Genomic DNA, 21,062 nt, shown 5'->3' on the forward strand with positions numbered 1-21,062 from the left:
AGTGGGAATCCTCCCAGCAAGGAACACGCAGCTCTCAACCAGAAAATAAGCTATTTGCAAGCGATATGGTATAGAGTTGAGGCCAGGATTCATGTCGTCCTAACTCAAAGACGCTGTATGTTTGACCGGCATGAGTTGAACCGAAAAATGTTGAAATGGAGTAAAGCCGCGGCAAGTTGGCAGTGCCGGGGTGCCACGTGGAATGACGGGTGCGGCAAAATCCGAACGAAAACGTGTACAGTTATTTACCGGTCAATGAAACAGCAAAATTGGATATTTACTGTAGGTTCCAATTGGTTGGGAATTTTGACTAGGTTTGAATGTAAGAATGTGTAATACTATGCAACAATAAGATACAGTAAAAAAAAGATGCTCAAAGGTGCGGGTACAAGTCCGCTTTCACAGCATTATTGTGGCGTGGGTATTCTGGGCTATTTTGAGTCATTGAAACAGTCCGGCCCATGTACCCAAACCTCATTAGTCAGCAACTTGGAATCACTCGAGTGCTATAAGAAAGCGAGATCTCCTTTCCAGTCTCCCTCTGATATACAGCCTCGAAATCTTTGCAGATTTTTCTTGCATCTTTCTGAGGAGCACCAGGTACAGTTATTTACCGGTCATTGCAACACCATGGTTCAATGAAACACTTAGCCTCTTGCTCTCCCTCCCTTCATCCTTCATCATTAATTTGTATTGCATTGCTGATGTGTATTGTATCTTCATGTTCTACAGTAATTCTTCATATGTGACATGGATAATATTCCGAGAAATTGAGGCTTCTGTTCTAAAAATATCTATTTTCTCATGAACTCAAAATCTGACCCAGAAATGTGTGTCCTCCATCTGAATGTAATCACCCACAAAGGCCTCAATAATGTTAATGACCTTCTGAAGAACCTGTATGACAAGTTTGAGACCAGGTGCCCATTATCTGAGGAGTCTAGGGCATAGATAAAAGTGTGGTTCTGCCAAGCTATTGCCTTTGATGGACAGTCTGACAGTCCAATGCGCCTATTATTGCCCCATTGCCTCCGAATTTTATTTCTCCTCTTGCTCAATTTTTTACTATGCCTGGACATGCTAAATCAAACTTGAAAAAGTGCCAGATTACTCGCAAATGCCATGACCAGCTAATGGAAAAGGCAGTCATTGCACACAAGAATGAGCTTGCCAAACTACCCGGTGCTCCTCAGAAAGATGCAAGAAAAATCTGCAAAGATTTCGAGGCTGTATATCAGAGGGAGACTGGAAAGGAGATCTCGCTTTCTTATAGCACTCGAGTGATTCCAAGTTGCTGACTAATGAGGTTTGGGTACATGGGCCGGACTGTTTCAATGACTCAAAATAGCCCAGAATACCCACGCCACAATAATGCTGTGAAAGCGGACTTGTACCCGCACCTTTGAGCATCTTTTTTTTACTGTATCTTATTGTTGCATAGTATTACACATTCTTACATTCAAACCTAGTCAAAATTCCCAACCAATTGGAACCTACAGTAAATATCCAATTTTGCTGTTTCATTGACCGGTAAATAACTGTAGTTTGGCAAGCTCATTCTTGTGTGCAATGACTGCCTTTTCCATTAGCTGGTCATGGCATTTGCGAGTAATCTGGCACTTTTTCAAGTTTGATTTAGCATGTCCAGGCATAGTAAAAAATTGAGCAAGAGGAGAAATAAAATTCGGAGGCAATGGGGCAATAATAGGCGCATTGGACTGTCAGACTGTCCATCAAAGGCAATAGCTTGGCAGAACCACACTTTTATCTATGCCCTAGACTCCTCAGATAATGGGCGCCTGGTCTCAAACTTGTCATACAGGTTCTTCAGAAGGTCATTAACATTATTGAGGCCTTTGTGGGTGATTACATTCAGATGGAGGACACACATTTCTGGGTCAGATTTTGAGTTCATGAGAAAATAGATATTTTTAGAACAGAAGCCTCAATTTCTCGGAATATTATCCATGTCACATATGAAGAATTACTGTAGAACATGAAGATACAATACACATCAGCAATGCAATACAAATTAATGATGAAGGATGAAGGGAGGGAGAGCAAGAGGCTAAGTGTTTCATTGAACCATGGTGTTGCAATGACCGGTAAATAACTGTACCGGCATTACTGCCGTCGTCGTACCGGTAAGTTCTTCCCCCGATTTGCTGATGGACTCAGCCTGCAGCATGTGATGCAAGCATCAACCTGATGCACCAACAAGCGCCAAAATTGTACCTCTTCTCGTGAGTAGTAGCTGTCCTGCTTCAATAACCCAAGTCATTCATAAATCACTGGCTAGAACTTTAAGACTATGATTCTCCTTATCGAATGGATCTGAACGGTTCTTGAACGTTTTAACAGGCAAGTTCGTCAATGAGAGCCGTCGGCACCAAAATTCATCCCAGTGAAGGTGAAAGATGGGGTAACGATGAATACTTCTTAGTACCGACACTGAATGTGCGGAATCTACCCTTAGATGCCGGCATTACGCCGACTGCAGACAGAGCTTTAACAATTGATTTTCTCACAAAAAATCTATGATCTGTGGCTGCTGGGTCGACTCCGAGTCTCGTTCTTCGCACTGTAACATCGCCTCTATCTGTGGAATCCATTGCGCGATGCTTCGAGGGCGCTTAAACGAAGCGCGATCACTTGACCAGAGCAAGCTGATGCTGATCGTCTCTTCCTTCTTTTCTGATATCCAGTTCTCAAGATTCTATCAGCGACGTCTTTTTCTGCCACTCACTACCTCCCTCGCGTATTTGAGCATACGCTCTGCTGTCATCGAGTCATCGAGGCTGCCGGTCTTCTGCAGTCTCCACCGGATTCCATCAATGTAGACATCCAGTCTCCATTTGCTTCCGCGGAGTATTCATTTGCAAAAGTTGGATGATATCGAACTTCGACGGCGTAATATCAGCTGCTGCATCTCGCATCCGAAGTTGATCCACGGGTATGTTGTCTGTTTCACGTCGCTCAAGGATGTATCCCTCTTTTGACGGACGATATGGTCGGACTTCTATGAGAGCCACGCGTACAAGCTCTTGTTCTCAGCATGACTATGACTAACGGCGTGATTGTCTTGTATCCGTCATCTCACTTGTTGCCATCCGGACAAAGTAATCGAACAACGGTGACCACTTCAGATCAACGTGGCAGCTGAACATGTATGTTCATTGTCTCATTAACATTCGAACGAGTTCATGGACATACCCAGACAGTATACTGAGTAGTGGGAGATTTCAGCAAGTCGGACCAAGTTCAACATGTACAGCTCTCCGACGAGTCAAAAGCGATGAACGCTTGGCAGGGGCTGAGCAATAGCTCTGATACGTCGATGTGCAATATCATTATGTACTTGGCCAGCCCGACTTTGCTTCCGGTGCCACATTGTTATCGCAATGTCCGGACTTGGTATCATCTTTGTTGCAGGTTCAATGCGGTATATTCTGGCGCAGCCTGGTAGATACGTGCAAGGGGTAGTGTTACGAGACCGAGATATTAAATGCGGAATTGAGATAGAAAATGATAATGCGACTGTGAAATCGACATGTCCAGCATGTTACTCTAAAGACAAACGAATACCCAAATCAGAATCAGTGTTGGTAGGTGTCCCAACCTGCAGAACCACTATGACGGAGCTTTCTTGACGCCCCGGATAAAAATGTCAGATTAACCTGTCTCCTTCGACACGATCACTTTGACGGTGCCAATAAAACGCTATTATGTCCTATTCATTTCGTAGTAAGATCGAGGCTCTTGTGGAAGGTGAATATCTTACCTTTTGTATCCCGAACGACAATGCCATTCCAATTGGAGCTAATGTGATATGGGTCAACATAAACTCGGTGGGAGTGCATGAATACTTACGCGTGGTCAAAGACATCTTCCAAAAGGGCGAGTTTCCGGTTGGATAAGGAAGGATAGAAGCACTAATTCTAATAGCAATTGGTGGTCATCATCTTCTTTCGACAAATAAATCATAAGCACTAACACAATAGTACAAATGACGTATATGGCAAAGGCTAAGAAACGGAAGAAGAGGCTTGGAGGGAAGATCGAAGAGAGATTGTCATCGGTGCCGGTTGACCCCAGTCTTCTTCTAGTTTTCCACAAGATGACTGCCATGAACACTTGGAAATTTATAAGTCTTTAGAAAACACAATGGCGTGCCTTATCTTACCTTCTAAAATAATCATAATTGATGTCTCGACCAGGACAATGGTGGCTGTAATAAGAGTCCTACGAAATCATATTACTTACTGAGCGAGGCGTCGGTTGCAGACTCACGGCGAAGTGGCTGTTGAATGACAATATAATCTCCATTGATCGAGTTCGATGCTCTCCCGTTGTTGAAGACCGATCTAGGACACGCGTCAGGGCATCTTCCAAGTGCAAGGAGCAGCTCTTGTTACCAAGAGAGTCGTGAAGAAAACCACCATATAGATAAACGAAGGAACTGCCAGCAGCAGCTAGATGAATGCTATATAAGTATAAGAATCGAATCGAACGAGAGCGACTAACCAATGTCTGTGTTCGAGCTGATAATGCCAATGACCTCCCATAGATTGCGTAGGACAAAGCAAGAAAGACCTTGTACCACCGTGAAGTCAGCGCATGTACTAAGTGGTAAGATTTACGGAACGACAAGCGTACCTCAACCAAAAATGCTAGACAGAAAGATACAAGCCTGGAAAGACGTTCACAATAGAAAGACCTTTACAGAAGGATACGTACAAAACAGGGGCGCCATAGATCAAACAGGATTGGAAGAGGCAAAGAGCAAAGGAGGGTGGTGGTCCAAATTGCTGGCCAGGAATCATCAGGAGCATGTAACAGAGGTCATATACAATGCCGGAAATAATCATCGTATGCCAAGTTCTCATCCTGCGCACACGAGCGGAGAACAAGGCAGGCATTAGGACGACCAGTAAAAGAGTCAAACCCAAAAGTTGGAGACAGTTGAAGACGGCCACAACAGCCCGGATGGTGTGAGTATCCATCGACACTATGCGGAGCATTAGTGCGTTTTCGCATATGGCAGTCATCACTTACTCTTCAGTTTCCAAGTGACGGACAGACGAATGGAAGGAATGAAAGAATCACATATAACCAATCTCTCACAGTGGACCTAGGGATAGGTCACAGGCTGACATTGCAGAACGAGACAACGACGCCTTACATAGAAATCTAGTTGTTTCATATCCCGTCTGATTCGGTGTATCAATGTAGTGTGGGTACCGGCACAAAGTCATTCGACGTCAGGTATCGTCATCTCTATGTTGTTGACCTTGGGTCTGCGGATATGATGTACTAAAAGGGGACTTCGGGTTGAGCGGATACGTTGGACAAGTATAAAACAGAACAAATTTGACGGGAAGATTTTTTGATTGGATAAGATCCAAGGCATGGGGATTGTACATCGCATGCGAGTTTTTCTAAACAGATTGTTTAGTTACAATCATGAACGCGGACAGAGTAGACTCAACTGGCATAAGTTACAAGGCATGAGACTTCGATTTTTGACCGGCGACACCATGTAACTTGTTGATAGAAGCCTACTTATAGAAGAGGTTCCGAAACCGAAATCGCTTCGATGGGGTATCAGTTCCCAAGCATAGCTGAACTCGAGCATCCCGTCAGTGATTTCAATATGTCGCACTCCTAGTCAAGTCTTAGTTCTTCGAATAAAATGGCCGAATGTTGTGGAGCCTGCACGACACCGGCGTGAGTAAACGATTTTGAGAAAGTGTAGCTCATAACGGCCATCTAGATGGTTATCAATCGCAAGACCGTCCGGATCCTTGAACATGGATCCGACGCCTAGACCGTCACACGCGCACCGATGAGAGCGGACATGGGCAGGGCGGGCAGGACAGGGCAGGACAGGACATACCAATCGTTTTGGTCATGCTAAAGGGCTGCTTGGCAACCAACTCCCTCGAAATATGCAGGACACCGAAGAAAATGTCTCAATTCGGAAGTCATCGATATACACATCGCAATTGTGCTTCTACATCTTCTACTGGAAGTCATATATCTGTGAAGAACTATCAGCAAACAAGTGTCATGGAAACCGGACAAAGGAACATACACTTCTGGGGATCTATGCAAATAGAGGGTCAGTGGTGTTACCCGAACAAACGAAACTGGACCTACTTTTACTGAATTCCTTCTCTCTATGCTTGGCTACAAACCTTTCTAACGACAGTACCATCAACTTGACCACCTCTTCTCCGATCTCAGCTCTCCCTTCTTCATTATCCTCCAAAATGGATACCACATCCCGATGTCGCTCGATAACGTCACCAAACAGGTCATAGAACCTCGAAAACTTCTCCTTCGTAGCCGCTTCCCCCCGTATCACTGCTTAACGCCTGCATAAGCGAAGAAAAATTACGATCGAAATACTCCGCTTTGTCCAGACGAAAGTTGGAATCTATGGCGTTTTGGGAGAGCATGTCGATCAACGCATCATGTTTGGGATCCAAAAGGATGTTTCCCCGAAGGAAGGCGATGCAATTGAGGAGAAAGAAGGAGAAAAGCAAAGCCTGCTTCTATGTGCGCGACAATACTTTGACGCCATTAATTGTCGGATTAACCACGTCATCTACCATAAGGAATGCTTAAATACGACTTGACACCGAAGAGGACGGCTATACTCACAGACATAGTGCTTCAGGATGACACGCTCATCACCTTCACCAGGTTTTGAGAGCTGTGATAGGATTGACAGCATCGGCACGATCCAGTACTCGCCTGCCTTTCCCTTCTAGACATTTGCGACACCATGCTCCACGGATGTCAACGCATCCCTTCTGTGTGTCTTTGGGTGTCGACGGTGTAAAGGGCGAAGCAGGATGTGTTAGATGAGTTGAGGGCAACGGCAACATGCATAAGAAAGCAACCAAGGGAACAAGAGTCTCCAGGAAATGGGTTGATGGGAAAATCAGAGCCTGGCGGTGGCATAGAACCTTCCGCGACAAGTTTTGTGCAGCTTTGCGTCAACTTCTTTGCTCCAGTTTCGACCAACAGAGTCTAGCTACGATGTCAGGAGAATAAACAGGATAGATACTATAACGCACCATTTGCAGTGAGTCATCTTCGTCCCTTTGAAGGCAACGGCTGCATCGAGACGCTCCAATACATCTCTATATGCGTCGAGCTGGTTCGGCTGTGGTCTGGCGGTGGTAAGCATGGCACATTGGGAAGGAAACAGTGCACGTACCCACAGAGAGCCAACATTTCCTCGACTTAGACACCCTCCTTGCTGCTCACCAGCTTGTCGATCTTGAGTGATGCCTTACTCAATGTCTGCTAGGCATCAATCGTCTGTTCCTCCTCGAGACGTACTGCTTGCATGTCGGTTGAGGATTTGCGTGATATATACAGCGGTAGGGCAGATGCGTCCTCCTCGGCGAGCATCAAAACTATTGAGACTTGCTGCTTGGTTGACTGTTTGCCTCACTTTATTGAGGTTGTGCTCCAGCTACAAGAGTTGAGGTACAATTTACAAGTGTAGCGGTCGCAAAGGATGCGCCAGCTCGATTTCTGCTGTTTCGTCGTCCACAGTGTTGGTGTTGGAGGTGGTGGTGGTAAAGAGGAAGGAGCCGGATCACCGGACCGATCTCTCCGCAGCGTTTCTCTTTGGGACCGCATACCGGTTTTCTAAACTCTTTGAAACTCTGACAGGCCACCAATGTTGGAATGGATTTTCTCCCTGAAATAGGTCAACGTTGGACTCCATTCCATTCCTCCAAAATGACACTGGATAGTCGGCCTTCTTCTTATCATCTCTTGTCTTTTTTTCCCTTTCCTTCAAGCCTTGTTTCCCTTTTCAATGGCCGCGTTGAACGGCCAAGGCTACAGGCGAGCGACAAATTCATTCACTATGCATTTACATACCGCTGAACGTACGCTTTTCTTGATTTCCCTTTGCATGAATATTGAATATTGAGCATTGACTAATTCAGTATGAAAGCATCTACGACTGTTAAATCGTACAATTATCATCATTTGGACGCACCCCCGTCCTACCGAGACGTCATTCGCGTACAAGTTCTTGACACTTCGCGACCATTGCGCTATTGAGAGTCATACAAAGGTTCGTTTCCACGGTGGTGCCTCAGGGAAGCCACAAGCGCTTCCGAATTCCAGTTTCCAGGTCGTTGCCCAAGTAGGGGGCGCATCTTCTTGTGCAAACCCTAGTGCTATTTCGACATCCACATTACACAGCGCAACAAGAGCCTTGGTCACCTTGTTCCACTATCTTCGCCACTGTGGAACTGCATTGTTTGTATTCTCATTGTCCTCCATGGTGACTCTTCTCCGCGCATATAAAGAAAGGTTCGAAGCGACCTTGGGCTCACGCTATCTGACATCTTCGACCACTACAAGGAACACTCTGCCAACTACCTCTCAGGCAAATCATAAGTTCCTCGTTATTACCAATGCTTATTGCTTTCAGAAGCATGTCACACAATATCTACACCCACTTTGGACCTTTTCTAGGGCGCGAGCCTTCGCTCAGGCAGCTATCGCGCAACAGAACATTAAATACTAATCCCTCAAGCGATGCTATATACATCGACGGAACAGGAAGCGCCGAATATGACCAATACTTCTCTCCTCTACTGCGTCTTCTCTCCAGTGAGCGTGTCAATGGACGGAACCTCGTCAAGAGCATGACAATCGTTGCCCTCGACTGGTCGCGTCTCATAGACCATTTCAATTGTCATGCCGCCCTCAGGTCGTTCCCAGATATCAACGACCTCTGTATTTCAAATATCCGATGCAGTGTAGACGAGTTGGAGTCTCTCATCCTTTCGTTCCCCCATCTCACTTCCCTGGACCTGGAACGCGTCGCTTTCGACTACCAAGTTGAAGCAGAGCCGACTCAACCTGATAGCCGAGAGCAATACTCAAACATTGATCGGCTAACTATCACTCAGCTCGACGCAAATTCGGTCTCGGTTCTGGACCTTTTCTTGCCCCCGTCTCCCCTCCGCTTCCGTCAACTGCGGTATCTTGAAATTAAAGGGTCGAGCAACATTCTAGGGACGGCCAAAATTCCAGGGACGACGGACATTATGCATCGCATCGGCGCCCTTTCACAGGCCACATCAGGTCTAACAATCGGACACATCAGCGTTGGTATGCCACTCTGAAAAATTTCGTTCCTCGTTCGCTAGCTCAAATTCTCTCAGATAGCCCAATCCCTATTCTCTAGATCTCTGGCCTTAACGAGCTCAACTTGACGATTGCCTTGGCTTTCGACTATAGCTATATCTTTGCCGTCCAGTGGTGGACCGAAGTGTTCGGAACCCTGCCTGCTACGAACGCACTGCGAAGGCTGAAGATCACGCTCTCGGGTTCTTGGGCAGGTGCTGGACTCTCCATTGGAGAGAAAATGACGAATGACTGGAATGCCCTTGACTGCTTTGTGCGGTCCGAACCTTAACCTGGAAAATTTTACTTTGAAAGCTGATTTTTCTGATCCGGAGAAGGATAGTGGTCCTAAAGCCCTGGCTTGGATGTGGGCCCATGGTCATCGCGGTGTTTGCGATTCTTACGCCCGTCGGCAGCGATTTGATACCACGATCTTTAAGTTCTAAGCTCCAATAGATCATAGCGGCCACACTGCCGCTTATCCTATAACGAATTGGAATCAACTTTTGCGTATTATGTTATGTTCTTAGGAAGCGGCGTCGGATACGACGCTTGCTAACACAGTAAGTATTCATTCATATGATGCAGTGGTAGGTTGACGCGTGTATAGTACCACGGGTATGTTATTTCCGTTCTAACAACTGTCCTATTTCAAAGATTCGTGATGTGTTACCCGCTGAGCATCCATGGCATTGTGACCTTCTTGTCCGAGTCATCCAAAAGTTTGAAGACGGACCTGTACAAAGCCCGACTTTTAGGAAGACAATGCACGCATAGCCAGTACATAATTGGCCCATAATTATATCCCTCCGAAGGAAGTTCCCAGAGTGGCCTCACCCTGAAGACGAGCCGATGCAAGTGTATATCACGACGGCACAAAGCCTGATCGAATGCAGCCCAAATATCCCGATTCCAGTCGGGCACCGAACCACTGTACAAAGAGTCCATGTCGATTTCGAGTTCAATCAGGACCGCAATGAGCCGGTTGACGGTCGGGATGACATTAAGATTGGTCGTCCACCATGCGACAGCAGCATCTGTCTCTGCGGAATCGTTGGACAAGCGAAGAGTGATGTTAACGGATTTCACATTGCCGAGGTTCAATGCACAAGGCGATTCTAGAAACGTCGTGTAAGTGCGGCCGACTTATTCACACAGTATCAGAAGCTTACCTATCTTAAAATGTCCACAACTGAAGTCGTCGAGTGGGAACTCTAAAAGGCTCAAGAAAGCACGAATCCGACGAACCATCGCGTCATCGCACACAACGCCTGTCTTTCCCCCGCAGATCTCGAGCCTGTCTAGTGCACGCAAAGAGGCAGGGGAATCACAACCAGCAAACAGGTCCAGAATGGTGAATTCGCCCTCATTGAAAGTCACAGAGAAGCACGACAGCTCCGGGCCTTGAAGGTTACTTTGAAGCTCCTCGACAGATAAATCGGATGTTCCACGAGGAACGTGGATCACCTCAACGTCGTACTCCTCAACTTGGTTATCTTCAAAAACGAGTCGTGTGAGCGTGGGCATGGAGGATACGAGGCTTTTGATGTCGTATTTGGTGCACTTGATTGATGTCAAGCCTAAAATGTTGATATGGGGGAATGATGAAAGTGCGGAACGGAATGATGCGCGATTTGCAACGTTGAACCAGTCTAGGCCTGTGAGCTCCATGGCATTTATTGGAACTTGTTCGTCTTTGAGTAGCTCAAGGAGCGGAATGAAGCATTGGTCATATCCCAAGATTAATGAGCTATCATCGTTGATATCCAGCTCTTGGACGGATTCATCGGTGGTCGGGCAAGGTGCGTTTGCAGGAATATCAAGAGCATGGCAGATCGATGGAGAGTGCAAGATGTAATCATAGAGATATCGACACGAGTATTTTTGCTCCTCGCCTAATTGTAGGAAATCTTGGAGGGTCAGCCGCACCATGAATGCGAAGAACTGGAATGATATCAGCAAGATTTTCGATATGACTTCGATGGAAGCACCTACCAGGAATCAGCGTACTTCAGAGAAAAGTGATAAGGGATCTCCGAGTGGCGGCCTCACATCGATAACAAATCTTTTGATCTTCAGAGAACACCTGACACTGTATCAGAACCTGATGTTCATTCCGTGAGTCGCCGGTACACGGCTATCTAAGGTAGCTCAACGATAAGAATCGTAGAAAAACAAATGGACGTCCCGGGGGAAAATTGTGCGGCACCTTGGACAGTTCACTACCACCGCATCCAGAACGCGTCGTGAGAAGCACTTTGACTTCAAACCCAGAGGGTTAGTTCACTTGTAAAGATTCGTCCAAAAACGATTCGAAGCAAATTTCGACGCGAACTAGTGATTGTTTGGCGAACCCTCAACTTTGTCAACAATAAAGGTGGTTAACCATAGGATGTTTGATTCTGGGAGTGTACGTCCACATCTTGAATAGTGTCGTGGATGAAGCTACCGGTTGACAGTTAGAACTTCACCTCTTTCTTCGACGGACCAGGCCGAACCAAGTTCGACGAATTTGAAAGCTCAGGTTTCTAACCATTTGGGTTAGGGTTCGGGGTACGACGGTGATGATCGGTCTCGTTCGGCAATAATGACGTGCTCAGCGCGCTTGCTCGGCAAAGTTCTGAGTTCCGCGAGTATCTAATAAAGCGGCTTGCCAGGATAGCAAAGTTCGCAGTGCGCACTAAGGTTCAACGCGCAGCTGGCATGGACAATAAATTGACTCTTCAACAAATGTTTCTGAAGAAATTTCCTGTTCAAATTACTTCGAAATTGAACGGAATGACCTCTCTTCGTTCTGCCGCCTCTGACCTGATGACGTCACGCATCACGGGCCAATCTAAAATTGAACAAATTACCCTGCTTACCGAACCGTGTCTCTCTTGCCTTTTACCATCATGAATATCTGCCAGCCGAAAACCGACCGTGACTACATCCCCATTTCAGACCACGGCCTGTGGGTTTCATTGTTTCTCTTTAGCACGAGTCTGTGACGAAATGTTGAACCTAGGATTGGAAATTTGCATACTGCGGCGTTGGTTAGCATCGACGGTTCAGGTATACCCTAAATAGAGCCTTATGAATAGATTTCTAATGGGCGTTGTGCAGTTGAGAGCTACTGTGTGCCAAACTTTGATTCCCCGTCTGTCTTCGCACGGATTCTGGACCAAGATAAAGGGGGTCATTTCTCGATCACGCCTAAGGTTCCGTTTACCACCAAACAGAATTATCTTCCGAGTTCCAATGTAAGGAATTAGTGGACATTCCCTTCGTTCCTTTCAGCTGACTCTCGACTAGGTCCTTCAAACCAAGTTCATGAATGAGCAAGGCGTTGTTAGCGTCACAGGTTTGGCTATCGTATCTAACATCTATTCATCCTTGACGTGCTTTCCAGATTTTCTGCCTCGTCAGAAAACATCTGAAGGCTTTCCAGCGACTGCAACACAGCCTTTACTTCACTGGCTCATCAGACGCGTCGAGGTGCGGATATTCTCGGTATTCTTCGGAGCAATTTTCTGAAGGCAAGTTTAGGTAGTACGAGGAACGATCCCTTGAGCTATGGAATGTGCCCCGGCATTTGATTATGCTCGCGCGGAACATACTACGACCATCCAGGATGACCCCTCTAGCTCTGTCCCTCAGATGAAGGCGACGTTCGTGTCGAAGGATTGCGCTTTAGACTTGAGATATGTCGTCGATAGTACTATGGTATGTATACACAACTATTGCTCCAACTTTATGCCTACCGGTACCTAGGATAATGTTGCCTGCCCATCAGTCGAACTGTGCTTCCTTGATTTGTCGGCTAAGGGGCATAAAGGTCTTGGAGTACATGCAGACCTATCTCTAGAGGAGGGTCAATGCGTATGGTTCATTTTACGCATCCCACCAGTCTTAACGTCTACGAGAAATGAGGGTCTTGGAACGAACTTTCTGCCTACTACAGCAGCTGGTGATCCACCCTTGACCAAAGTAAGACATAAAGTATATACTGGAATTCGTTGTTAACATACAGTCTTTTGCAGGAGCTTATGCATGGTTTGCTCCTTGTAAGTCGTATAAATGAAGCCAAGCTTACACTAATAAACTTCTCAAGACCACAATCAAATACTGGGTTGATTGGATTAGGCACTCATCTTACAGTGGTTCATGGAAAGAAGCAGTTCACAGAAGCGCCTTAGCTTTGAAGCTTCTCATTTTTGAGCCAACTGGTATTTATGCTAGCATTACTTTCGGTTCCTTGATCAACATACCCTCTGTATAGGCGCTGTTGTGGCTAGCCCTACTTTCAGTCTACCGGAGTATATCGGAGGCACCAGGAACTGGTAAATAGTCATTGCGATATAGGAACGCACTCATTTGACCGGGCCGTAGGGATTATCGGTATGTTTTCTCTTTATTCCGTAGGTTGACAGCTACATGATCGATGACATAGTGCTTCGTGGATTCGGGACTCATCGTTTACTCTGTATGCCCTCATACGACTGGGATTCACTCATGAAGCAAACGGTACGGTGGTTTTGTGTGTCTTGACGTATATGTGTCGAATCTGATGACACACTCAGCTTACATGGAATTCATTTTCGAACGTCTACGACACAAGAACGACGATGGAAGCTTGCAGATAATGTACACGATCCACGGTCAGTCGAATTGTGCGCTATTTGATGTAATCACTGACGCCCGACAAAGGCGGCAAGGATCTCGAAGAAATCGAGCTTAACCATCTTGATGGACACAAAGGTTCTAAGCCTGTTCGAATTGGAAATGGTGCTGCAGATCATCTACAATTGGTGAGACGATTGCCTTCACTTATTGTCAGGTACTTTAACCGAATCCAGGACATCTACGGCGAACTGTAAGTTCCCCCTCGTCGGCGAGAATCAAACACTGTTTAATTACTAGCGTACCAGCATGGATTGTATTTATCTTGGTCAGAAGGTATTTGGGTTTTCTAGTCGATATCATTGTTCTCACCTTATTTGTCGTCGCAAAGTTTGGCCGGCCTTTGGTACGTGGCTAATCTGACGTTCTTTCAGTTTGACGAGAACTTCTCATATAGGGCTACGACGACTGGTGAATACATCCTGCGTTTTTAGGTATTTTTGACTCTTATTATGTTGGTCTTAGGGTCCTTGTTCGTGAACTGTGCGTCAAGTATTCCTTTCATAGTACACCTGACCCTCACTTGCCTGGTGCAGAGTCGATTGTAAGACCAGCGATTGAGCCGTTCGCGTCACCCAGTCTGACCTTTTAACAGACGTCGTCGCAAACTTGAAGAACCCTGATTTGTCTGAGCCTTTCTTATTTTACTACCATAGGTCCTAGTACTTATACTTCTGCTCTGCTAGGTCTATATGGTTCGCGCCATCTTTAAACGTCCATTCTTCTAATATCCCCCGATCATTTAGGGAAGTAAGAAATAAGAAGCGCCACTTCACAGTGAGTGTCCTTATAGCGTTACGTTCATTTCTGAAACTTAGCCGGTATAATGATAGTATTCCAAGGTGCGCCCTGTTCCTCGTTAGTGAACCAGCAAACGCTCTACTTCGTTAATTTCAGATGATGCTGTGGTGAGTTTCAGCAATGCGCCGACTAAGCACCAAATGACTCTTTCCATTTATCTACTCATCTAGGGTGGCCATCGATCGAGGTACGCCTCGCTCCCCTTTCATTTTCCATACCTTCGGGGGACAATGAAACCATATGCCTACATATGCGTTCTAGTTCCCTGGTCACGTACAGAAGGAGAACTCACTAATTCATCTTTGTCAGGTTTGCGGCTGGCCGATAAGCGCTCGCTTCCGTGTCCTCAGCGCTACAAATGGCTAGAAGCTCGGGACTTTTTGTACGAAGAAATCATGCAAAAGGCTTGGAACCCGGAGAAACAGCACTTTGGACAAAGCTACGAGGAGACTCACGTCCTAGACTCTGCACTACTCATTATGCCGCTCGTGTTCTTCATGCAAGGGGTGAGTCTATGTCCGAGGATCATCAGGTGCGGAGGCGCTAAAGTAGCGCGTAATACAGTCGGACCCCAGATTTGTCAGTACCTTGAAACAGATATTGAAAACGCGAGAGAGGGGGGGTTTGACATCAAATGTAGGTCCTTGGGGTTGATTCCGACACAACGCGTGGGCCTGATCCGTCTCCCATTGATAGAATCTTATCTTCCGTTATGACGTACATAAATCCGATGATGGTGTCGGCGGGGAGGAAGGAACTTTTTGCTTGTGTACGCTCTGGTATGTTCTCCAAAACACTTTCGAGAGATGTAGGTGACGTGCACGCAGGGGTGTTGAAGCACTCACCCGTGCCGGGCAATACGATAGGACTATGCTTCCCAAGGCTGTTACGATGTTTGAGGTATGGACTCGGCTTTTTCCTGAATATTCCATGAAACGCTAATCTTGGTTAGGATTTCCTTCAATATCTTAACCATGTTGGTCTATGCACTGAGGAGGTATCTGAGGCAGGGGAAGGGTGAGTCTTAGCGCTGCATTGTCATGGAAATTATGGATTAACTTTTCCAGGCTGGGTAATGCTGTTCAAGGATTTACGTGAGTTAGGTTTCGTTACATGTATCGCCCTGGAACTCTAGAACTAACTCTTTTTGACTGGTAGCCACGTTACTCTGATATCCGCAGCGTATAATCTCTCTAGGACGCTAGCGAAGTCTAAGCCGCTGTGAACGGGAGAGGACGCGGTGTCATTATTCTAAGAAAAGGTGTTAAACAAAGATATTAATCTACAGAAAACTTGAGAATAGATTTTAAGTAATATAAGTCTAAGGATCTACGATTAGTGCGCAGGTTGTATCATATTCGAAAGCAAGCGAAAGAGAGAACCATCAGTCGATGGTGCGTCCAGACTGCAACAATACTGTTGCTACTATACAAATTTCAAGCAGCCCGACTTGAATGGCTTCGGCGGTTATCTCGAGAGACACGGCCTTATCGCCTCGCAAGATTTTTGCAATCGGTGTCGGAGGCGTGGAACCGTAAGTCGCCTTGAAGAGCTAAGTCCGAGAATCAGTCTCCATAGAGAGAAGGCACATAGCAGTTACTCACGCAGATGATATTTTCATACGGTACCCACGAATACCATTTGCCTCGGGCAAGCATGGCGCGCTGACTGAGGTATTTATCAGCAAAGTGATGGCCGGTACTGTCGGCTTGAATGACTCACGTTTTGTCTGCGCTGAGCGGCAGCCAGGATGCGACGGCCTGCCGCTCCAGAAGCTCACGTATCTCTACGACAGGACGGCTTTGCCATTCTATGATCGCGAAGTTGTGCCCTTCGTGATTTTGAAACAAAGTTTTGCCCTTCGAAGGCGAATCGTTGGTGATACGAAAGTATGGCCGGTCATTAGGTCCCGTGATTGTACTGTTGAGAATTGTAGATCTATACGAGAATGTAAATTTGTAGGTGGATTGTTGAGTAGAGGTCGAGGAGAATGGGAGAGCTCCATAGAGAGAGGCCTGTGGCGGGTTGGCGGGTGACCAAGGGGTGTTATTAATGGAATCTACTTTGTCGGGATTAAACCATCCTCCTTGAGCGTAGGGGTTGTTGGTATGCATGACGAGAGCGAGCGAGCGAGAGGGAGAAAGAGGGAGAGTGTGTCAGAGAGAAACCCGAGAAGGATACACTGGTTGGGCTGCTTGTTGAGTTCAATATCGTGACTCCCTTCGAATTTATAGGCGGCTCTGTACTTGCAGAAATGTATCAAATCGCCACTGATGGCTGTACGGGCGGGATGCAAAGTTGCTTAGAGTGTCCCAAAAGGCATTGAAACACTGGCAGAGATATGAGTTTCTTAACAATTCATGCATAGCTACAGTACAAGAATCGCAGCCATAGAATCACCAAAAATACTAGGCCGAGATGACGTTTCAAGCCACAAGGGCGATCCGGCATCATCCGCTGGTATCAAAGATTTGCGGTCGAGGTACATATCAATTGTTCAGAACCTGGAAAGAATCCATGTGGCAGCCACGCGCAGAAAAGCGAGGCACGATGATAGTACCACGGTGCGGACAAAACTCCGATTCCTGTAGAAGGCTTACAGTCAAATTTAGTACCCTTGAAAGGTCTTCAGAGCAGATTAATTGGGCGGAGGTACGCGATCAAGACTAGACACAGCCCAAAAGAGATTTTTAGGGTATACGTAGAAACCGTAGTAGAAACTGAGGTAGATTTCCTAGTATGCCAGCGGCACGCTCAGGTCCAACCAAATCCGACTCCCGAGGAGCAGCCGCATCAATTGTAACCAAGAAGGAAAGATCAACGTATCATCAAGACTGACTAGGAGCGCCCCTTCAAACGTCCGAGTGATATCGGCATGTCCGTCACTCAACAATGAAACTCAGGTCGGGTTTATCGTGAAGAGTAACTTGAAATTTTTCGTCAAAGAGACACAATGACGCCGACGGCCATGCCGACGGAGTCCATACATGTATAGACCATGCGAAATTTTGCTGATGATAGATATGCCTGAAACTTATTACCAGACAAGAAAGAAAACTTTTTTCGAAAGGTTCCCAAGGCTGTTAAACAATCCCTGCAAGAAATCTCAAGCGAAGAAGATAGTAAGAGGTAAAGAGCGGTATTCATCGTGAACACCGGAATCGACGTTGCACGTGAAGTTGGACTTGATGCGATCAGAACAATTTTCGGAAGCTTTTCTGCTTTCCTTCTCTCTATATACCTCCAAACGCGCTAGCACGTCTGGTATTGTTACTGTAGCAGATGGAAGGCCTATATGATCCCACGTTGGAGCTCGTCCAAGCCATTGTAAGCGGTGGCTCTCCGGCTCTCGAATCATAAAACACTCAATTTGAATCCAGAACAATATGCATATTATGGACCCGGACACAGTCGGCGATTCCAGTAATATCAATGTGTGTATATTAGGCGCGTAGCGGACCAAGTTTCTAACGGGAGCTCCATTCATTCAGGGCCCAAATATATTCTCGTATACTGCGCCAAACTTTAGTGCGCCTTTGTCAGGTTGGGTGGCGGCGCCAACGCCGTCCGATGGGTATAACGGGCACATCGTGAAGGACTTCAATGAAGAGACCTCCACTGATGAAAATATTCACCAATACTGTTCTCGTTGGCCACCTCATCGGACGCCCGTGACGTACTGTAACTGGATCTCAGTTAATCGCGACACCGTCCCTAAAGCCGCTCAGGAGAACCAAGTTGATGCGCTCAAATCCTCGTTCCAAGCCCTGTTGGCACGGGGAAACAAATTTATCACTGTTGACTCCCTTGATCAAATTGCGTGCGAGAGCAACGTCGTATCCGGGAAGTGGCTCATATTTTCCGATTCGAGAGGGTTAGGCGAGTTTTGGGAGGACGTTGTGCGGTTGGTCTGTTTGTTCCGTCGTAAGGGGTGCGCCAAGGTATCCCCGAACAAGGGTCACGACCGCTATGTCATCTGCATCTACGCCGATGATTACACAGACTTAGAAGATGTAAATGCTTTACGTGACGGCCTGCGGAGGATTGGCGTTACATGGAAGATTGGTTTCAAAATGGATGCCTATACACACCTTGGTATTTATGGAAAGAATGCTTGGGGAATTCGGCCTAATCGCTACTGGCAATGATTTTCACGTGTTTCTGTATTTCTGTATTCTTGATACTTTCCAAGCAGACCCAGATTCCTGTATCATCTCACGTTTCCTGATAGCAATATTGTCGAATAAATGTATCTCAAAGTGTATACGTATGAAATGTCTTTAAACCATTGATGAATACCAGTATCTAATTTAAGTGTACTTCCTGAGAAATCAACTCGACGTTCAAGATACCCCTGGCGCCCAAGGAAGACATACTCCTACTAACATTCTCGCAGGTTAACCACCCTCTTCTCATATCACTTGCCGCCGACAGACAGCGCAGCCTAACATCCAATTTCACCAACGAGCAGAACCGCTGCGAGCTCAAGAGCTCATCGAGACCAATCCAATTCAGCGGAGCCTCATGATACCGATTTAGTGTCAAATCAATGCAAATCTCGGCTACACGCCGTGACCCTACTGTTGCCAGAACCGGTCTGATCCACTTTTCGGGGGTGCTCGTAAGAAACCCCGAGCGGATGTGTATGTGGGTTAAATGCTGGTGCCCGCTCAGGTTTACGTAGATAGGTCGGGAGTTGTCTATATTGATATATATATTCCCAGTAAGCGACAATTGATGTAGACGAGTTCCCTGACAGTCATACCGTGATGTTCCAACTCAAAACGCTCCAAGGACTCCGTAGTCCCGGCCAAGACTTCATTCAAAACGACCACATCTGATGCCGACAAATGCGATGACTTTAAAGTGAGTAATTTTGACAGCGATACATCCGATTCTCCGGCCAGTAACCATTTAGGCAACGAGCGCAGCATAGACGGAGTCGACCCGTCGATTTCCAGCGTTTGGAGATAAGCTACGTCACTCGTACGTGCGGGAAATCGCGTTTCTTTGTCCTCAAAGACACTACACCGGGCTATTTTAAGGTGTTGCAGACCTGCACACTGCCCAAGGAGAATGTTGATATCAGCGATTGACAATGAACATGTTGATATTGTTACGGATGACACCAGCGGATGGGCATGCAGGACATCCCTGACATATAAGACCGCCTCCGGTGCTTGAGGAAGTGTCAAGCCACATAGCTCAATCCTCGTGACGTTCGTCAATAAAGCCGAAAAGGATGGTAGTAACTCGGACATGGATAATGTTCCATGAGCGTCGCCGGAGATTTTAAGCGTGCGGATATAGGGAGTCAGGTGTGGAGAGGAGGATATGAGGTCGTACGACGATTTCAGTGATTCCGAGCGGTACATGCAATCGAAATAGACCTTGTCATGTAGGTACCTCCGACATGCAGGCAAGCAGTCTACGTGTGACTAGGCTACACTGCTTAAGCGTTTGACGATCATTTCGCAGATGGTAGACAACAAGGTCAACCAGTTCCTGTGGAAGGCAAGTCACAGAAAAACGTTGCGGTGTTATTGGGGCCGGGCGCCTGTGCAGATGAAAATTTAGAATACAACATCATGGTGGAAGGATCGGAGGCAATCGTACAGACCATTATTGGCACGAGATGAAATAGTGCGATATCTTGCTTTTAAAGTTGGGCAGAATGGATCGGAAAATAGGCGGGCAGTGTGAACTGAGGAAGGATCGATAACATATGATGGTGAGGACTAAGGTTCGGCAACGGCCCATTACGTTACCGGGCTATGCTCTGCGCACCCGCACTGACCCATCAATTATTAACAGCAGTGAGGGAACTTTGTTGGGGAGTCAGTAGCCGCCACGAAATAGCAAAAATCAACGTTATTGAAACGTACAGTAATCGACTTCCAAGGGTCGTATGAAAAGGCCCCATTGAATAATTTCAAAAAGCAGCCATTGTAGGGAACGGTAAAACAGTGTCAAACTCGTCGGAGGATGTGGCCATCATTTACACACACTCGAACGACGGCAAATCAGGTAAAGGGATGGTTGCTGTTGAAGACTGGCCTATAAGACCTTTGGAGAATTTTCCTCGTCGACACATTGCGTGATGTCCCTAAAAATCCTGGGAAATGATAAATCAGTCGGTATTGCTCTGACAATCACAAGGATCGACCGCAACCTGACGCTGCGGTCACATGGCATATCGGTCGTACTATAGCGTTCTATATAGTACTTTGAAAAACCATACCGGGAGGCAGGGACGCGTCAAGCTCAAAGAAGAATCCGCATAACTCCACCTAAATCCAAAGATAGAAAATGAAAAAATAAAGTTGAAATCTCACAATAATAACCGCGCTTTCATTCAATCGACAACCAAGGTGGTGATAAATAAGAACGTGGGTGGATCTGATCGAGCAGTTGCTGCGGTGGCTGTGTAT

At 46.4% G+C, this 21,062-nt stretch overlaps 9 protein-coding genes across 9 annotated transcripts; 4 read left to right on the forward strand and 5 right to left on the reverse strand.

Moving 5' to 3' along the window:
* Window positions 1-1,064: 1,064 nt before the first annotated feature.
* EV420DRAFT_1535341 (uncharacterized protein) lies at window positions 1,065-1,353 on the forward strand (the record flags this gene model as incomplete). Its single annotated transcript, XM_060472833.1, has 1 exon — window positions 1,065-1,353. One exon carries the CDS (start codon window positions 1,068-1,070, stop codon window positions 1,296-1,298), a length of 231 nt encoding a protein of 76 aa, XP_060332283.1. The 3' UTR covers window positions 1,299-1,353.
* A 2,174-nt stretch (window positions 1,354-3,527) lies between these two features.
* On the reverse strand, window positions 3,528-5,160 carry EV420DRAFT_1763092 (uncharacterized protein). Its single transcript, XM_060480727.1, has 10 exons — window positions 5,056-5,160; window positions 4,738-5,008; window positions 4,525-4,690; window positions 4,416-4,472; window positions 4,291-4,364; window positions 4,184-4,242; window positions 3,995-4,133; window positions 3,871-3,938; window positions 3,782-3,819; window positions 3,528-3,730 (listed from the first exon to the last, which is right to left on the reverse strand). Coding segments are annotated over exons 1-10 (936 nt in total). The 5' UTR covers window positions 5,057-5,160; the 3' UTR covers window positions 3,528-3,667.
* An 862-nt stretch (window positions 5,161-6,022) lies between these two features.
* On the reverse strand, window positions 6,023-7,245 carry EV420DRAFT_1478686 (uncharacterized protein; the record flags this gene model as incomplete). Its single annotated transcript, XM_060469522.1, has 6 exons — window positions 6,023-6,050; window positions 6,095-6,106; window positions 6,198-6,366; window positions 6,667-6,772; window positions 7,086-7,125; window positions 7,229-7,245. 6 exons carry the CDS (start codon window positions 7,243-7,245, stop codon window positions 6,023-6,025), a joined length of 372 nt encoding a protein of 123 aa, XP_060332285.1.
* Window positions 7,246-8,381: 1,136 nt separating this feature from the next.
* On the forward strand, window positions 8,382-9,615 carry EV420DRAFT_1747112 (uncharacterized protein). Its single transcript, XM_060480188.1, has 2 exons — window positions 8,382-9,149; window positions 9,230-9,615. The coding sequence occupies exons 1-2, from the start codon at window positions 8,451-8,453 to the stop codon at window positions 9,458-9,460; spliced, it is 930 nt and encodes a 309-aa protein (XP_060332286.1). The 5' UTR covers window positions 8,382-8,450; the 3' UTR covers window positions 9,461-9,615.
* Window positions 9,616-9,666: 51 nt separating this feature from the next.
* EV420DRAFT_1535362 (uncharacterized protein) lies at window positions 9,667-11,451 on the reverse strand. The gene is made up of 4 exons (XM_060472834.1): window positions 11,378-11,451; window positions 11,164-11,305; window positions 10,341-11,112; window positions 9,667-10,286 (listed from the first exon to the last, which is right to left on the reverse strand). The coding sequence occupies exons 3-4, from the start codon at window positions 11,098-11,100 to the stop codon at window positions 9,838-9,840; spliced, it is 1,209 nt and encodes a 402-aa protein (XP_060332287.1). The 5' UTR covers window positions 11,101-11,112; window positions 11,164-11,305; window positions 11,378-11,451; the 3' UTR covers window positions 9,667-9,837.
* Window positions 11,452-12,062: 611 nt separating this feature from the next.
* On the forward strand, window positions 12,063-15,729 carry EV420DRAFT_1641493 (glycoside hydrolase family 15 protein; the record flags this gene model as incomplete). Its single annotated transcript, XM_060477243.1, has 31 exons — window positions 12,063-12,121; window positions 12,176-12,222; window positions 12,274-12,410; window positions 12,463-12,645; window positions 12,701-12,730; window positions 12,781-12,873; window positions 12,922-13,137; window positions 13,191-13,214; window positions 13,262-13,376; window positions 13,430-13,490; window positions 13,540-13,548; window positions 13,601-13,674; window positions 13,731-13,808; window positions 13,858-13,958; window positions 14,007-14,023; window positions 14,079-14,106; window positions 14,162-14,176; window positions 14,228-14,241; window positions 14,296-14,313; window positions 14,367-14,374; window positions 14,426-14,456; window positions 14,517-14,607; window positions 14,664-14,672; window positions 14,728-14,738; window positions 14,802-14,818; window positions 14,941-15,137; window positions 15,196-15,267; window positions 15,328-15,410; window positions 15,459-15,531; window positions 15,584-15,648; window positions 15,699-15,729. The coding sequence occupies 31 exons, from the start codon at window positions 12,063-12,065 to the stop codon at window positions 15,727-15,729; spliced, it is 2,007 nt and encodes a 668-aa protein (XP_060332288.1).
* Window positions 15,730-16,015: 286 nt separating this feature from the next.
* EV420DRAFT_1628925 (uncharacterized protein) lies at window positions 16,016-16,863 on the reverse strand (the record flags this gene model as incomplete). The annotated part of the gene is made up of 3 exons (XM_060476075.1): window positions 16,354-16,863; window positions 16,236-16,299; window positions 16,016-16,174 (listed from the first exon to the last, which is right to left on the reverse strand). Exons 1-3 carry the CDS (start codon window positions 16,743-16,745, stop codon window positions 16,016-16,018), a joined length of 615 nt encoding a protein of 204 aa, XP_060332289.1. The 5' UTR covers window positions 16,746-16,863.
* A 977-nt stretch (window positions 16,864-17,840) lies between these two features.
* EV420DRAFT_1332657 (translation initiation factor eIF 4e-like domain-containing protein) lies at window positions 17,841-18,868 on the forward strand. The gene is made up of 3 exons (XM_060468825.1): window positions 17,841-17,958; window positions 18,012-18,065; window positions 18,123-18,868. The coding sequence occupies exons 1-3, from the start codon at window positions 17,914-17,916 to the stop codon at window positions 18,777-18,779; spliced, it is 756 nt and encodes a 251-aa protein (XP_060332290.1). The 5' UTR covers window positions 17,841-17,913; the 3' UTR covers window positions 18,780-18,868.
* On the reverse strand, window positions 18,858-20,401 carry EV420DRAFT_254041 (uncharacterized protein). The gene is made up of 3 exons (XM_060481415.1): window positions 20,252-20,401; window positions 19,397-20,188; window positions 18,858-19,331 (listed from the first exon to the last, which is right to left on the reverse strand). Exons 2-3 carry the CDS (start codon window positions 20,004-20,006, stop codon window positions 18,937-18,939), a joined length of 1,005 nt encoding a protein of 334 aa, XP_060332291.1. The 5' UTR covers window positions 20,007-20,188; window positions 20,252-20,401; the 3' UTR covers window positions 18,858-18,936.
* Between the last annotated feature and the right edge of the window lie 661 nt (window positions 20,402-21,062).

Source organism: Desarmillaria tabescens, assembly GCF_030435595.1.
Source record: "Desarmillaria tabescens strain CCBAS 213 chromosome Unknown EV420scaffold_13, whole genome shotgun sequence".
Lineage (NCBI taxonomy): Eukaryota > Fungi > Basidiomycota > Agaricomycetes > Agaricales > Physalacriaceae > Desarmillaria > Desarmillaria tabescens.

What these genes read in the sequence shown, in the direction of transcription:
- EV420DRAFT_1763092 (XM_060480727.1), bottom strand. An exon ending in CATTCAACAGCCACTTCGCC is followed by an intron (nt 4,243 to 4,290) that starts GTGAGTCTGCAA and finishes ATGATTTCGTAG; the next exon opens with GACTCTTATTACAGCCACCA. An exon ending in TACGTCATTTGTACTATTGT is followed by an intron (nt 3,939 to 3,994) that starts GTTAGTGCTTAT and finishes AATTGCTATTAG; the next exon opens with AATTAGTGCTTCTATCCTTC.
- EV420DRAFT_254041 (XM_060481415.1), bottom strand. Translation starts at nt 20,006, where the DNA reads ATGTACCGCTCGGAATCACTGAAATCGTCGTACGACCTCATATCCTCC. An exon ending in TTTTGAGTTGGAACATCACG is followed by an intron (nt 19,332 to 19,396) that starts GTATGACTGTCA and finishes ATATCAATATAG; the next exon opens with ACAACTCCCGACCTATCTAC.
- EV420DRAFT_1332657 (XM_060468825.1), top strand. Translation starts at nt 17,914, where the DNA reads ATGGAAGGCCTATATGATCCCACGTTGGAGCTCGTCCAAGCCATT. An exon ending in TGGAGCTCGTCCAAGCCATT is followed by an intron (nt 17,959 to 18,011) that starts GTAAGCGGTGGC and finishes ATTTGAATCCAG; the next exon opens with AACAATATGCATATTATGGA. An exon ending in GCGATTCCAGTAATATCAAT is followed by an intron (nt 18,066 to 18,122) that starts GTGTGTATATTA and finishes CCATTCATTCAG; the next exon opens with GGCCCAAATATATTCTCGTA.
- EV420DRAFT_1535362 (XM_060472834.1), bottom strand. Translation starts at nt 11,100, where the DNA reads ATGGTGCGGCTGACCCTCCAAGATTTCCTACAATTAGGCGAGGAGCAA. An exon ending in TTGTGGACATTTTAAGATAG is followed by an intron (nt 10,287 to 10,340) that starts GTAAGCTTCTGA and finishes CGACGTTTCTAG; the next exon opens with AATCGCCTTGTGCATTGAAC.
- EV420DRAFT_1747112 (XM_060480188.1), top strand. Translation starts at nt 8,451, where the DNA reads ATGCTTATTGCTTTCAGAAGCATGTCACACAATATCTACACCCACTTT. An exon ending in TAACAATCGGACACATCAGC is followed by an intron (nt 9,150 to 9,229) that starts GTTGGTATGCCA and finishes CCTATTCTCTAG; the next exon opens with ATCTCTGGCCTTAACGAGCT.